Raw genomic sequence first — 15,318 nt, 5'->3', positions numbered from 1 at the left:
ATAATAATAATAATAATAATAATAATAATAATAATAATAATAATAATAATAATAATGTATCTCCATGGTTATTGAATTATAAAATAAATTCTGTTCATAAGAGGAAAGCTCAGGAATCCAATGAAGACCTACACTGTACACAATTAGCAGAGAGTCATTAACACAACATTGAGTGACTAACTGTAAAAAACAAAAACAGATAGGAGGAAGAAAACTAAACAACCAACTTTGTTTTGACGTTTAATTGCAAAATATAAGTTCCTGTGTTTTTCTGTCAGAGAGAGAAGGAGGGAGAGAGAGAGAGAGGGTGGGGGAAAAAGGGGAAATGATTATATTTTGTTTTGCTGAGTCGCTTAATTGTTAAACAATATCAGTGGCTGAAGCCCACACTTATGTAATTAGTCAGTGAGAAGAGTCTGTGTGGAAAGGAGCTCCTAATTGCTGATTGTTGGCAAAGGTGAGTTACAGATCACAGCACAATAACACCACTACTTGGGAAGTAATAACATAAATCCTGCTTGAGTAGGTCAAGTTCTCCAACACCATAACACCACAGCATAGAGATAATGCTAGCTCCCTGCATACACATTATTCGTTTTAGTCTGTTTGTGCTTGATTTTAGTTGTCTTTTATTAGGCCTTATATTTTACATTGTGTCTATTTACATGTTGACTGGATGTTTTGAGAAACGTGTATATGTTGCAGGAACTGTAAGGATGACTGCTAAGAAAGAAAGAAAGAAAGAAAGAAACAAAGAAAGAAAAAATATTTTTGCATTGCATTGAAAATGTGACTTGTTTAATATGCAAAACTGCAAGTGGAAATTTAACCCAGTTGTGTGATTTAAATATTTCCTTCACATTTTGCCAAATGAAGAGAGAACAGAATGTATTTTTTTTTGGGGGGGGTTCTTTGGACCATTCTCCATCTCTCTCTCTCTCTCTCTCTCTCTCTCTCTCTCTCCCATCTCTCCAGTGACCTGCCTCTGGGAGCGTAGTCTGGTTTTTATCCTTGACAGAGAGCAGAAGGACAGAACTGAAGCTGCAGCTATGGGTGTGGAAGAGACGCTGCGCTTACTGGGGGCGACTCTGCTCCTCCTGCCTGGTAACACTGACTGCCGGATTCAGTATTTGAACACCGACTACAGCCACAGCAAATGGAGATAACACCTGTTAAATAAAAGCTTATTAATGTGAGGCCAGCATGTCATAAACAACTGCATATAATAAGCAGTGTGATCATATGCAAGATCTGCAATGTATACAGATATCAGTAAAACAACTGACATGACAAAACTAATACTCACTCACTCATTCACTCACTCACTCTCTAACAACTCATCCAACACAATTATCTTATTAGAATGTCAATTATGATGATGGTGTTTATTGTGAAGATTATTATTATTATTATTATTATTATTATTATTATTATTATTATTATTATTGACAAATTAGATTACATCATTATCTATAACATTTTTTCACCTGGTCATGTTTGTAAATTATTTTTAATGTAATGTAGTTTTAATGTAAAGGTCTTAATAACTGTATAGCTTGGACACATTCTAAATAAGTTACTACATCTTTTGTTTCATTACCTTTTTACAGTTTAAGTAGAATTTGTATTATGTAAATATTACTCTGTGCTGCCATTCATGTTTTTGTTTCCATTCAAAGCAGTCTTTTGTTTTACCTTGGTATGTCTCAAGGGCTTTCTTCTGTAAGTTTGGTGTTCTTCCTATATGTAATATTGATTAATTGCTTTCTCGGTGTACTGATTATTTAACTGGTGTTTTGCAGGTGTGCTGGGTGGTACTCTGGTGGTGACGTATCCAGTGTCACAGATCTGTGCCCTGAGGGGCTCCTCTGTGCTCATACCCTGTACCTACGAATATCCTGACAATGCCACAGTGACAGAGAGGAAGTGGACGAATTTACCAAATAATAGTAACTATGATCAACCCCCCTTTATTTATCACAGTAGAGAGGAACATCTCGACACTAACTACACAGGCAGAGTGCAGTATACTGAACAAGACAGGAGCTGCAGCTTCAAGTTGACAGGTATAAGGAGCTCTGACAGCAGGAAATATTACTTCAGAATAACAATAGACAGAAAACCAAAATCAGTCCTGGGTCTGAATGGAGTGAACCTCAGTGTTGCTGGTAAGATTTTAAAATCCCTTTTAACTAAAATACATGTATCAAATGTACAATTGTACATTTTTATTTATTTCTTTGTTTGGAAACAATACATTACAGCGATTTGTTTTTCTCTTTGTTTATCGTTTGCTTCTCCTTTGTGCCTGATGGTTATACAAGACTCCTTTATTTAGACAAGTCCTCCTTCCAACTGCTTATCTTGCTCAGTTGCTGAACACTTCAATCAGGTCTGTGTTTCCTACTGGATCCCACAGTACCCATTCAAGCAGAGCACCTGTCAGATCCATTCATAATCTGAACGAACAGCTAATTTATTTTCCTTTGTACCAGATGGTCCCTTGACAGTTAAAGTGAAAACAACAAGACACAACTCAGTCATTCTAGAAGGAGACAATGTGACCCTGACCTGCAGCACACAGAGCTGCTCTCCAAACCAGACAGAGTTCACCTGGTTTAAGGATGGCCGGCCCACCTACAACACCACATCAAACACACTGAGCTTTAATAATGTTTCCTATGAACACTTTGGAAACTACTCCTGTGCTGCAAAAGACAATACAAGTGTGCAGTCTCCACAGATCACTTTGAACGTTGAATGTGAGTCTACAGATGAAAATAATATTTCCAGTTTGTCAGTTTGAAGGTGTGAATGATTCTGTACATTTTGTCACTAAACTCTTAACGTAGACCAGGTTTACTAGACATTTTATTAAAGTGAAAAACTGAAGACCTTCTTTGATAGAGGACACTGAATAGGAATGTATTATAACAATATAATAAGAAGAGTACTGGTAGTACATATTTATAGTGAAACAACTAAATGACAGTTGACTGCTTTCTTCCAGACACCCCAAAGAACACCTCAGTGTCAGTCAGCCCCTCTGGTGAAATAGTGGAAGGCAGTTCTGTCACCCTGACCTGCAGCAGCAATGCAAACCCACCAGTGCAGAACTACACCTGGTTTAAGACCAATGGAGCTGCTGTCTGGGAGAACGGATCAGGGCAGAGTATCACCATTACAAACATCAGCCCTGGAGACAGTGGGCAGTACTACTGTGAAGCACACAATAAACATGGAGCTCACAACTCTACAGCTGTACCTCTGCCAGTGACAGGTATGATACATTTAATACGATACATCAAAAAACAGAACTATGAGGAAGACACTGTTGAAAACCTGCAAATTCCTAGACAATTCAGAACGCTGCCCAGTCCAAATTCTATATCTTTGTAGAAAATGTTTACTCACTCAAAGGAATACTGCACATTTCTGCACTTGTAAACACCAAATGCTAGTATAACAGGGCTCATAGTGTACAAGCTCATTACCATGACATCATCCCTAGGTGAGCACAGAAGAGTGATGGGAGAGATGGTGGTTCAAATCCAAGCGGGGGCTCTGACCACACGTGCTACACGAGTCCCACTTGCAGAGATTAATTCAAACTGATAGTCCAACAATAATGAAATGGTGCACAGTTGAACTTACAATACAGCCCCAGTTTCAATTTCAGTTCACTATTTCGGACACTTTTTATGTTTTGTATAAAATTAATGCTAACATGCATTCGTCACCACACATACAGTTTATTATGAATATGGTTTGTATGAGTGGATACATTTTCAATCATTTTGCGGATTATTTTTACTTTTATTCATGTTGAAAAATAGTCGGATATATAATGTGTGTAATGTAAAACCCTTGATGAATAGGCTAGCCTGTTGATTATGAATGCGGCTTGTTTTGTGGGTATTTTCCAGGCAGTGGTGGGGAATTCAATAAACAGTAGAATGATGACAGTGCTGACAAGGCCGCATTTCTGACAGTGGCAGAAGAAACTGCATTTCTGACTTGTTCAGTAACAAGAATATTTAATTTCTGTCCAGTCTATATCACCACAATAACTCTTCATCATCACACCGCTGTAACACCTTTCCTCTCACGCAAGGTGTGCTCAGTCGTCTCTCATTGCTGCCAACTCCTAACTAGTTAGAGGACCTCGTGAGGTCTCCTAAATATTGATTGAGTTAGGAGTACTTTTAATTGTTAAGAATGAATTTGTATCATCCTTCCCTACCAATATCCCTGTAAGTTGCCCTTGTTGATCTGAGCTTTTTTTAAACTTCTGCTGATTTCTAAGCATACCTCAAAATCCCCTCTTTTGCTTTTCAAACTGAGATCCCATTACTGTGTCTCTTAATTTTCTCCTCTGTTCCAGGGAACATCACCAGGCTCCTTCTGGCTGTATTTGGAAGCCTAGTGCCTGTAATAGTGGTCGCTGTCGTGTTCATCATCTGCATCAAGAGGTGAGAATGGGTGGAGTCTGGAAACTACGATCACGATATAACGTGTCTGCATTGGCTCTGTGTGACATCTACATGACATGGAGAGTGGACTGAGTATGCTCCCTCCCGCACTTTATCAGCTGAGGTCTAAGGTTTTAAAGAGATGGATACCTCTTGGTTGCTCCAGTAATCTGCAATGTTGCCCGCGTCAGACTTGACTCTGCCAGGGTATGGGATGGCATGATCGTTTCCTTTTCTGTAGCCAAGTATAAATAAAAACTGAGCATGACAAGATCATAGGAAACTACAAAGAGGAACTGAAGCATTTTGCTGCTAATTTACTATCAAATATGATGTGTTGGAACTGGCTGGTGTTTTACTTCAGCAGGGTGGCTGACAGGGGTGGAAAGTAACGAATTACAACTACTCTCATTCCTGTAATTGAGTAGCTTTTTCGTGTACTTGTACTTATTTGAGCATTTTTCAGATTGGGTCATTTTACTACTATTTAAGTATGTTTTTAGTGAATTATTGTACTTCACTACTTTTAAAAAGGCATTTGTTAAAGACCAATAAAGAAGGAGCGATACATTCAAATGTCCAGCATCCCGCCCACAGCACTCAGCAGGCCAATCACAGTGTGTGTGTGATGTTACAGCAGGTCAATCAATGAAGCTTTGAAGTCACTAGTCCACTAGTGCTGGGCAGTTCGATTATTTTTAGTGACTCGATTCGTTCAATGATTCAGTGACTCGCACAATGCAGCCCGAACCAGGACGGGTTACAGAGACTTGAACCGGAATGAACGAAAGCCAGGAAAAGTCTATATGTGACTGGGTTAAATTAAATACAGTTGTGACACATATATATTTAACGTCCTGTAGATAACAACAGTTTGAAGCATTAACATTTTTTAGCCAACACGATTAATCTAATTAAATTTAATATATTGTTTGGACAAGGGAGTCTGCTAAGAAATAATAATAATAATAATAATAATAATAATAATAATAATAATAATATCATTACATACATGTCTTACGCATAGGTGTATCTCAATTATTATTAATCTCAATAATATTATAGGTCATTTTGTTGATTTACCTCAAGATGACTTGCAAGTATTAATAATAATTTGTGCAAATGTTTTATGTGTATAAAACAATACAAAAACAGACCTCATAGCGATGTATTATATATTTTTGCTTTGTTTGGCAGATGTACCCAATGAATACGGACTTTAATACACACACACACATTATGTACAGTATATAATATTTTGCTTAAACGTCTAATCTCGTTTTCTGACAGTAGTCTATACTCGGTCTGGATGATGTATCTGACGCCATTTTGGCTCATACAGAGGTCTTTCTTATGCACTAAGCAAGAGGGAATTGGGAAGCAAATGGCACACACGGTCTTCAGTTTCATAGCAATCAGCGACTCGTCAGGACGAACGAATCCGCCGGACTGAGAGTCAGAGTCACTGAAGGGGCGTCGACGGCGGGTCTGCGGCTCCTGAGCGCCGCTGCTGCTCACAGCGAATCAAAAGAGCCGATTCACTGCGTCACTGATCCGAGTCCCATCGGCCACCAAAATGAGTCGCTCAAAAAGAACGAGTCGTTCCCGAACTGCGCATCACTAGTGTCCGGTTAGCTGAGCTAACTAGCTGTCTAGCCACCAGTATTAGTCACTAGGGGTGTATACTGTTTAATCGAAATCGAAGATCGATCGAAACGAGCGTTTCATTTCGACCATCGAACTGAAAGACGGGGTCGTGATTTATTTATTTATCTGACTTCGCCAAACCAATATTAATTGAAGTATAAGAAAAACAAAACGACAGCAGAATATGTCTACATGTGTGCATGTTTCCGCTTCCGTCCTTCCATGTCACTAAATATTGAATGACATTCCTCTACGCATTTCGGCTGTGAACTCCTCAGATGTAATAAGTTGTAAACACATCCATCTCCAACCAGGGAGCCTGCAGTTCATGCGGTAGGATATACTGAATACAATATAGCCGACAATCTGGGCTTTGTAATGAAAATTAGTCATTGTGAAAGTTATAATCGTGGTGATGTTCTGCTAGTCATATATTCATATTTTATGGTCATTATGTATTGTATTAGCAGATTTGCAGCTGCTATAGTGCTAGTCTGCCTGTGATCGGCTCAGCGAGTTTCTGTCTTTCCTGTGGAATTCAGTTTTGATCTCGTTGCAAACCCAGGTCTCTGGATCAATGTTTGATCATTACCTGTTTGATGCTAATTATTTTATATTGGGCACAGTAGTGAAAAGCGCGTTTACTGTAATAGTGAAGAATGTGAGCCCCCTGTGAGCTAACTATGCTCACTGTGGATCATTGTGACATGGATATTCAGTAATTAGATTCAAGACACACACACAGTAATATCTTCAGAAATGTATTTATTAGGGATCTGTACAATGTTTCAATTTGATTAAGCACTTGTACTGCAGTCTTCATTTTGTACAGTTTTCCATGTTCCATTCTGGAATAGAAAATCAAATCATGCTGTAAATACAATGCGATTTGTGGAATATCAATGGAAAATCATGCGTGTTCACCGGATACGTTACACAAATACTACTCTTGCAAAAAGGAGTAAAAAATACAATTACGTGACTAATGTTTGGTAAGTTTAATTCTTTCACCTGACCACTTGGCACAATCCACTTGATTTTAAAGCCCCAAATCTTTCCTAAAATGGCATAAATATTGCAAGGGGGGGGATTATAATTGTAATAACGTGATTACACTTACTGAAAATCCCTCAAACTCCTCTACTTTCTCGACCAACTGGTTGTGTTCATCCTCGTCAGGAATTATTTTTTTTTTTTTTTTTAAGAATGACAAATTGAATATTAGTATTTGCTCCAAGACAAAAAAGGTAGAGAACAATTATAGCATCAATTGGAAGAATGAAAATACTTACAAATTACATAATTATAATGAGAATCCATATTATTCCACATGCATGACTTCAAGCAAACAGATAATGATCAAATATTTTTCATTACAAATGAAGACCATATCTGATGTCAGGGAGCGGACGTGGCCTTCTCTGAATACACTAAAGAAAAAGAAAGTGATTATTATTTCATCTTATTATATTGGCAAAAGTCCACATTCATAAATGTAGTCATAAAAAAACTATCTTTTAAAATGAGGTCAAACAGTATATCAGAGTATTGCAGCCTCCACCAATTCTAAAGCATTAAGAACCCTTAACGGGTCTGTTTCTCTATAATGTAATTGTTGTATTGTAATAAACCTCTGGTGTTTTTTTAGTTTTTAGTTTTGTTACTGTTACTCTGTAGCCTGTTTTAAAATGTAATTAACACTAGAGCGGTTATAAATTATCATCATTATTTTATAAGCAGATTTGCCCTGAGCTCGTCTGTCCTGACCGCCTCAGCAAGTCTCTGGTTTTCCCTGCAATTCAGTCAAACCCAGGATCCGGATCAATGCCGTGATCAGTCGCTGTCTGACCATTTAGTATAAAATAAGCGCTTCACTTTGCAATAAGACGGGATGTGTTAGTTGTATGCTATTTGTATAATTGGTTATTTATGTTTTATAAATGAATAAATCTGCTCAGATATGTGCATACCGATGTATACACCAGTTTTGAAAAAATAAGAAAAACACGTTAATTTTCACAAGTTTGATCTACGTCTTTATTTTTCCGTTTCAAAGCAGCCGCGCATTGCTCGGGCGCTGCGGTTGTATGTGGTGCGAAATGTGGGCGATTGTAGTGTTTAGTAAAGAAAACTGACACAGCTGTATAGAAATATTGCACATTTCTGTTGCAGTTGCTTTGGCTATGATCTCTGGTTTATTCATGATCGCAATTTTCTGGAAAACACAACAGAAGTAAATGAAAATGCCTCACCATATCGCTGTTTACTGATCCTCTTCTGAGAAATGGCGGAGTGCGGGCTCTTCACAACCACCACAGACTCCGCGTTTAAACAAGATCAGCTCCCGCTTTTCTCACATGTGTGAGAAGGGCTGCTCTAATACAACCCAGGTGCATCGTGTTAAAAATGCAATCGTTTTTAAGAGAGACCACTGGAAATCCATTACATAGAGAGGGAAAAAAATACACCGAAACTTCATGCAACTCCCATAATGCACCGTTTCGGGTAACACAAACGTTCCCATGTAAATTAGGCGGAGTTGACTATCTAATTTACATAGAGGATATTTAGCGCCCCCTGTTGGAAAGGTCGCAGTGACTATGTAATATTAAACTTTCATGCTAATTTTATAACTAATTATTTGTTTTATAATTGTATATGTCTTCTAAGATATGTGCATACCAATTTATAAGTTCGTTTTATTATTATTATTCGTGTGCATGTATAAGTGCACGTTTTGATACACAGTTAAATAATGGCAGCTGATACAGCTCCTCTGATCGGCTCAGCGAGTTTCTAACGATCCTTGAATTCAATCATGAAACTCCAGAAAAAAAACTGTTCATGCAAATCTAGAGCTACTTAAGTCCATTAAAGTGCGTTTCATAAGCCCTTACTGTTCATTTACTGTTGATACTGTTATTGTTGATTTCCTGGCTGGCAGTGTTAAAATAATTGTTCGATTTTTATCAAAAAGGGTTATTAATTTGGAGACAAGTGTGTGAAGAAAAATAACAACTACAATCGAAAACTGAACCGAATCGAAAATGCGTCGAATCGTTACACCCCTATTGGTGAGCAAACATTTGAAGAGCTACTATATGGGCTCAAATTAGCGCCACAAGTAACGAATTCAAAATATAAAATATTGTAACCAAACAAAAAAAAAGTTGAGAAAAAACTGATAATTGAGAGGAAATAATATTAAAGCGAGAGCAGTGGAGTCGCTGTATTTGGTTGTGATGCTATGATCTTTGCTTTCGCCGCCAGTTTCTTTGCTGTCGTTTGTTACCAGTTTTGGTAGTTTTGTCGTGAGGGTGGGGCTTAGAGGGAGGCGTTGGTCATGGCTCTCCATTGGTCCACTACGTTTGAGTGACGGTTCTTCTGTCATTCCGTGTCATTCCACTTGTATGGTTTATATGAGATTATTTTAAAGAAAGTGTAACAGTTTATGATGAATATTATAGCGATTTCGAGCCTTGCTAAGAGGCCTGGGCCTTTTAGTGATGTGGTAAGACTCCTGCATTGTGGTGCCTGAGAACGAGGTTCAAGTTCCCTTTGTGGCCAGAACCCCTAAATCATTACAATATGCTTTGTATGAGCTGGATCATTTTTCATTCATTTTGCTGCTTATTTTTAAATTTTATTTAGTTAAAAAATAATCAGATATATAATCTGTGTAATGTAAAACCCTTGATGAATATAGTCCAGCACTGATTATATAGGTATTGTAAGAGAATTTGATATGCTTGGTTTTTTCAGTCAATCTAAATAAATAGTTGAACTGAAAACTCATTTTGGTCAATATTGGTTAATTGGTCAATTGGTTTCTCTTTTAAGAATCTTTTTAGAGGGAAGATGCGGTCAAGTCACAGATGTGCAATAATCATTTATTTGTGACAAAAATAGAAAACCAATATAATTTAATTATATTACTGAAAATAAGTAATATCAAGTTTCTGCTGGATAACAGAAAGAAACAGATAATACCCTATTTTTCCTCTTCTTACAGGGTAGTTTAGGTCAGTCTTGTCAGGCAGGCAGTGGTGTGTCTCTCTCTTCCTCCTGCTCCTCTCTTGTCATGATCTCCTTCTTCTTGAACTCCTTGAACTCTTGAACTAACTTCTCTTTGTTTGTCCCTAGTTTTATGAGGTTTCCTTTCAACCAATCACATTTTGGCAGCACAACACCATGAGAAGGGTGTGTGATACAGATGTAGCTTAGAGGTAGGGGTCTTTGGAGATTGGCAAGGAGTCAATCAGAGGACAGGTATCTTTTGGACTCTGGACACATAGATAAGCCAGGGTCTACCAGGGGCCTCTTTCGAATTTAGGGAACTAGATAGAAGGGAAGAAGTCTTTTTATTGTACCAAACCAGATTGCATAGAATTTCCCATAGAAAAATACATTCTAACAAATAATATCTTACAGTATAATCATTGATTATGAATGTGGCTTGTTTTGGGGATATTTGCGCACGGTCATGGGGAAATCAATAAACTGTTGGACGATCTCGAGTGTTAATGCCAGTATGGTTTGATTGGAAAATCTGCTTTTTGAAGGCTGTGATGATGGTCCCAAATCATCACTGCTACATTGTTGCATTTCCCCTGTTGCCAGACACCACAACATTGTCACCACCTTTACTCTGCTGTCAGTGTTGCATTTCTGACAGTGGCGAAAGAAACTGCATTTCTGACTTGTTCATTAACCAAGAATATTCAATTTCTGTCCAATCTATATCGCCACAATAACTCTTCATCATCATCACCTTTCCTCTCACAGAAGTTGCGCTCAGTCGTCTTCACATTGATGCTGTCTCCCTACTCCTAACTAGTTAGGGAACCTCCTGAGGTCTCCTAAATATTGGTCAAGTTAGGAGGACTTTTAATTGTAAAGAATCTTTATTAGTAGCTTTTACTCCTAAGACTAAAAGTAGGAGCAAATTGACATCACTATCAGATATTTCAGGCATTTATGACCGAATCGCTTTATGAATATGGGCCCAGGCTTTAATTTATGAATGTATGTACTTTATGTATGTATGTTTAATTTTATTTTGGTGCGATTTCCAAAAACATTTTCTTGGCCATTTGTTTTTATTCCACTGGTTCCACTATCAAATCAATTGCATGAAATTTTAATTAATGGCAGGTGAAATACCCTAATCAAGATACAGAATTGCCAGGTCACAAACTGCTTTTTATAACTTCTTCACTTGTCTTCTTATGTCCTAAGGAGGAAGACTGGTCCATCCAGAGAAGACGACAGCAGACACATAGTGTCAGAGGTAAACGTTCAATCTTAAGGTCAGAAAAAGTGTGTGGCAGCATGTAAAATAGTGAGGTTTCCAACAATGGCCAAAGTATGAGCAGCAAAAGCCCAGGTCCCAAGTGGTAGCAAATTAGTTTGATTCACTAATATATAAGCAAAAGACAGAGAGAGAGGGAGAGATGGAGGCAGGGAGAGGGAGGGGAAGAAACTGAGGGACAGAAGGAGGGAAGGGGGAGGGATAGAGGGACAGAGGGATGGAGAAAGTGAGAGAAAGAGAAGGGGAGAGAGAGAGAGAGAGATACAGTTAAAGAGGTTGGTGGTAAAATCAAGACAACAAAACTGTGTATAAGTCTCACTCACATTGTCTGTGCCCAACCCCACACAGGCTGCAACAGAGGACTTGTACAGTAATGTGAGAAAAACAGGTTCCCCGGGGAGAGAGCAGAGCCAGAGCGCTGCAGTGCAGGGGAATGATCTCAACTACGCCACCGTTAACTTCCAGCACAAGTCAGCGCCCAGGCAAGTTTCCAAATCATCGCCCCTAAACCACTCCCCTAACACCAACCTGTGATTCTTCCACTGATGAATGCCACCAGCCGACCACCTACTACTGAAGCATGGCTTGGAAGACAAGAAAAGGACACATTTAGGACACAACAGTCATTTCAATTTCAGTGCTTATCACATTACCACACAGGCAATATGGCAAGCCAACTTATCATTTAGAGATAAATATTTTGAGATATCTCTACATTATTTCAAGATCTTGAATTGAATTTCAGATATCTTTAAACCATTTGCAGATATCTAATTAAGGTGCATTTCTAAGATATCTCTAAATGATTTGCCGATATCTTTAAGTTATTTAGAGATATCTCTAAATGTTAATTTGGCAAACTAAACCTGCAAACTATCATTAATATATTTGACTTAAATTTACATTTAAATTATTTAGAGATATCTGCAAATAATATCAATATATCTTCAAATGACTTTCTGTATGTTGGCTGAGATCATCACTTCCTGTTTCCTCATTCAGTTACATAGAAATTATTGAACAAGTGAACAAGAAGTGATAATCTTGTGCTACATACAGGATGTCATTTGCAGATGTCTCTAAATGATTTAGAGATACAGTGGCTCTCGAAAGTATTCACCCCCTTGGACTTTTCCACATTTAATTGTTACAACATGAAAATAATTGAATGCATAAGTAATCACCCCCTTTGCTATGACACACCTGATTGAGCTGTGGTGAAACCAGTTGTCTTTAGAAGTCATGTAATTAGTTGAATGGAGTCCACCTCTGTGCAATTAAGGTGTGTCACATGATTTCAGGTTAAATACAGCTGTCTCTGGGATGTCCCACAGATAGTTAGTTAGTACAATTTCTAACAGAAAACTACATAATGAAGACGAAGGAACACTTCAATCAAATCCGAATAGGGTTCTTCAAAAGCACCAATCAGGGGTAGGATATAAGACCATTTCCAAGGCATTGAAAATCCCCCAGAGCACAGTAAAGTCAATTATTAATAAATGGAGAGACTATAGTACAACTGTGAATCTGCCTAGATCAGGCCGTCCTCAAAAACTGAGTATCCAGGCAAGAAGGGCACTAGTCAGGGAGGCCAGCAAGAGGCCTATAGCAACTCTAAAGGAGTTACAGTCTTCAACTGCTAAGCTGGGAGACACTGCCCAGGTGCTTCACAAAAGTGGCCTTGATGGGAGAGTGGCAAAACAAAAGCCATTGTTGAAAAAATTCACATCAAATCTCAGCTAGAGTTTGCCAGAAGACATGAGACCAAGTGGAGGAAGATTCTATAGACTAATGAGACCAAAATGGATGCAGCAAAGTACAGATAAATCCTAGAAGAAACCCTGCTGAAGTCTTTGAGAGTTCTGGGACTTGGGAGAAGATGTATCTTCCAGCAGAACAAAGACCCCAAACATACAGCCAAAGTCATACAGGAGTGGCTTAGTAACAAAAAGGTCAATGTCCTGGAGTGCAGTCAAAGCCCGGACCTCAATCAAATTGAGAATATGTGGAAAGAGTTGAAAATTGCTATTCACTAAAAGTGAATTTTTGCAATTTTGCAAAGAAGAATGGGCAAAGATTGCTGTGTCCAGATGTGCAAAGCTGTTAGAGACTTTTCCACATAGACTCATGGCTGTTATTGCTACCAAAGCTGCCTCTACCAAATATTGACGGAATGGGGTTATAATTTATGCATTCAGGCATTTTCTGTTTTGTATTTGTAATTAATTTTGAACAATTCGCAGATTATATTTTTCACTTTAACCAGTGACAAAAAATCCTGATTAAATCCATTCTGATTTCATTTTGTAACACAATGAAATATGGAAAAGTCCAAAGGTGTGAATACTTTTGAGAGCCACTGTACTTACTGACATCCAGTCTTGGTGAGCTGCATGTTATTATCAACTTGTTTTTTCTCTGTTTTCACATGGTCACATTGTATTAACTTGACACTAATGGCTTTTATATCTTTACAGAGTTGTCCGTTATGCAAATGTTCAGACTGGTTGCATCTAAACTATGTCATGTGTTTGCTATTTCTCAGCAATGATGCCGCCACCAACCCAGAAACGGAAGACCCCTCGGTTATCTACAGCTCAGTAAAGACATAAACACAATTAAAGGATTGTTGGGAGTCACCATCTCAATGCAGTCTGAAGGCAACTTATGCAATGAAGAATCCCGTTCATGAGATCCATTGGCTGTTATTGCATGTGCATATGTGCCACATGTGCAAAAGTTTTGCAAAAGGCCTAAAGTAAGCTTTATAGGTGTCCTTATTGGACACCCTTTGGACCTGGGTCTGACTGAGACAAAAAGATGTAGGCTACAGGTGAATGTATTAACTGCAAAAACAGACATGAAAGAACTTGGGCAGCATGCAATCTACTTATCTCCCTGTTCTGCTGCAAGCTTGCAACTCACATCTTGATGACGTGGCTGATAAATAAACACCTCATGTATTTGAGTTTGTTGCATCACAAAGGAGTCTCTGACCAGTGGCCAGCTTCTCTAAACTCCTGCTGATGAGAATGACTGAACACTCAATTCAGCACTCCAGCAATCTGACACTCAACATGTTAATTTCAGCCTGGGAAAGTGTATTTGATCTGTATTCATTTATTTTTCTTTCTTTCTTTCTTTCTTTCTTTCTTTCTTGTAATCATGTCAGAATCTCAAACTCCTTTCTGTTGGATTGTTTGTTTCCACAGTAAAAAATAAATAATATGGCTCTGCTTCTGAGAAAATATCAAAATATTGTTTTCTTCACAGATGCCCTCACCCAGATGAATAAATATATATAGTATATACAGCTCTGGAAATAATTAAGAGACCACTCCAAGTTCAGAAATCAGTCAAGTGGTTTCTTATTTTTTTTTCCAGAGCTGTATATATATTTATTTATACAGATATACACACTCAATATAGAAACAGTATATGACTACATCTAGTGTCTGGATTGTGCCTGACCACTGTAGTGGATTAGAGCAAGAACAATACTGTACAATAAAAGTTAGAATTCTCCATCTCTGGTCCAAATCAAACCAAGTAAATAGAGAGATAACATTCAGTGGCAACCACATAATCAAGACGCTTCTTCTTTCACTGTGCATAATAGTAGTAAGCAGTAATACAGTATCCTGTAGCTGCACTATTTTCCATGAATAAGACAGCTAGCACACACTTACATAACCTCTAGTATCCTCTATCCTATAGCTTGAGCCGGCAGCCCATTGCTGAATACTGATCTATACCACGGAGCCATTTACCAGTATGGAAACTTGCAGTTGTGTAAAGTAAAGTACTTTAGTACGTTTTTCGAGTATTTGTACTTTACTTAAGTACTTTTACTTTTACTCCACTACATGTATGCACAAAATAATG

The 15,318-nt window shown here is 38.1% G+C and overlaps 1 protein-coding gene and 1 long non-coding RNA gene across 3 annotated transcripts; one reads left to right on the top strand and one right to left on the bottom strand.

The window, feature by feature from the left end:
* Positions 1-376: 376 nt before the first annotated feature.
* Positions 377-14,669, top strand: LOC136764887 (B-cell receptor CD22). Its single transcript, XM_066719254.1, has 9 exons — positions 377-457; positions 976-1,104; positions 1,803-2,168; positions 2,496-2,762; positions 3,011-3,280; positions 4,385-4,472; positions 11,358-11,409; positions 11,779-11,912; positions 13,979-14,669. The coding sequence occupies exons 2-9, from the start codon at positions 1,050-1,052 to the stop codon at positions 14,043-14,045; spliced, it is 1,299 nt and encodes a 432-aa protein (XP_066575351.1). The 5' UTR covers positions 377-457; positions 976-1,049; the 3' UTR covers positions 14,046-14,669.
* On the bottom strand, positions 6,868-8,603 carry LOC136764903 (uncharacterized). Of its 2 annotated transcripts, XR_010821263.1 has the most exons (4): positions 8,372-8,603; positions 7,412-7,549; positions 7,240-7,290; positions 6,868-6,967 (listed from the first exon to the last, which is right to left on the bottom strand). It is a non-coding gene; the product is annotated as an uncharacterized LOC136764903 (long non-coding RNA). The 2 variants fall into 2 exon arrangements; XR_010821264.1 differs by lacking the exon at positions 7,240-7,290.
* Positions 14,670-15,318: the final 649 nt, after the last annotated feature.

The sequence above is a fragment of the Amia ocellicauda genome, chromosome 12 (assembly GCF_036373705.1).
Source record: "Amia ocellicauda isolate fAmiCal2 chromosome 12, fAmiCal2.hap1, whole genome shotgun sequence".
Lineage (NCBI taxonomy): Eukaryota > Metazoa > Chordata > Actinopteri > Amiiformes > Amiidae > Amia > Amia ocellicauda.
Note: the sequence above shows the minus strand (reverse complement) of the source record. Positions and strands in the feature narration are given on the sequence as shown.

Bases quoted from the DNA above. Each gene is read 5' to 3' on its own strand.
- LOC136764887 (XM_066719254.1), top strand. From the start codon at position 1,050: ATGGGTGTGGAAGAGACGCTGCGCTTACTGGGGGCGACTCTGCTCCTC. The intron at 3,281-4,384 runs GTATGATACATT...CCTCTGTTCCAG, and splicing joins TGTACCTCTGCCAGTGACAG to GGAACATCACCAGGCTCCTT. The intron at 4,473-11,357 runs GTGAGAATGGGT...TTATGTCCTAAG, and splicing joins TTCATCATCTGCATCAAGAG to GAGGAAGACTGGTCCATCCA.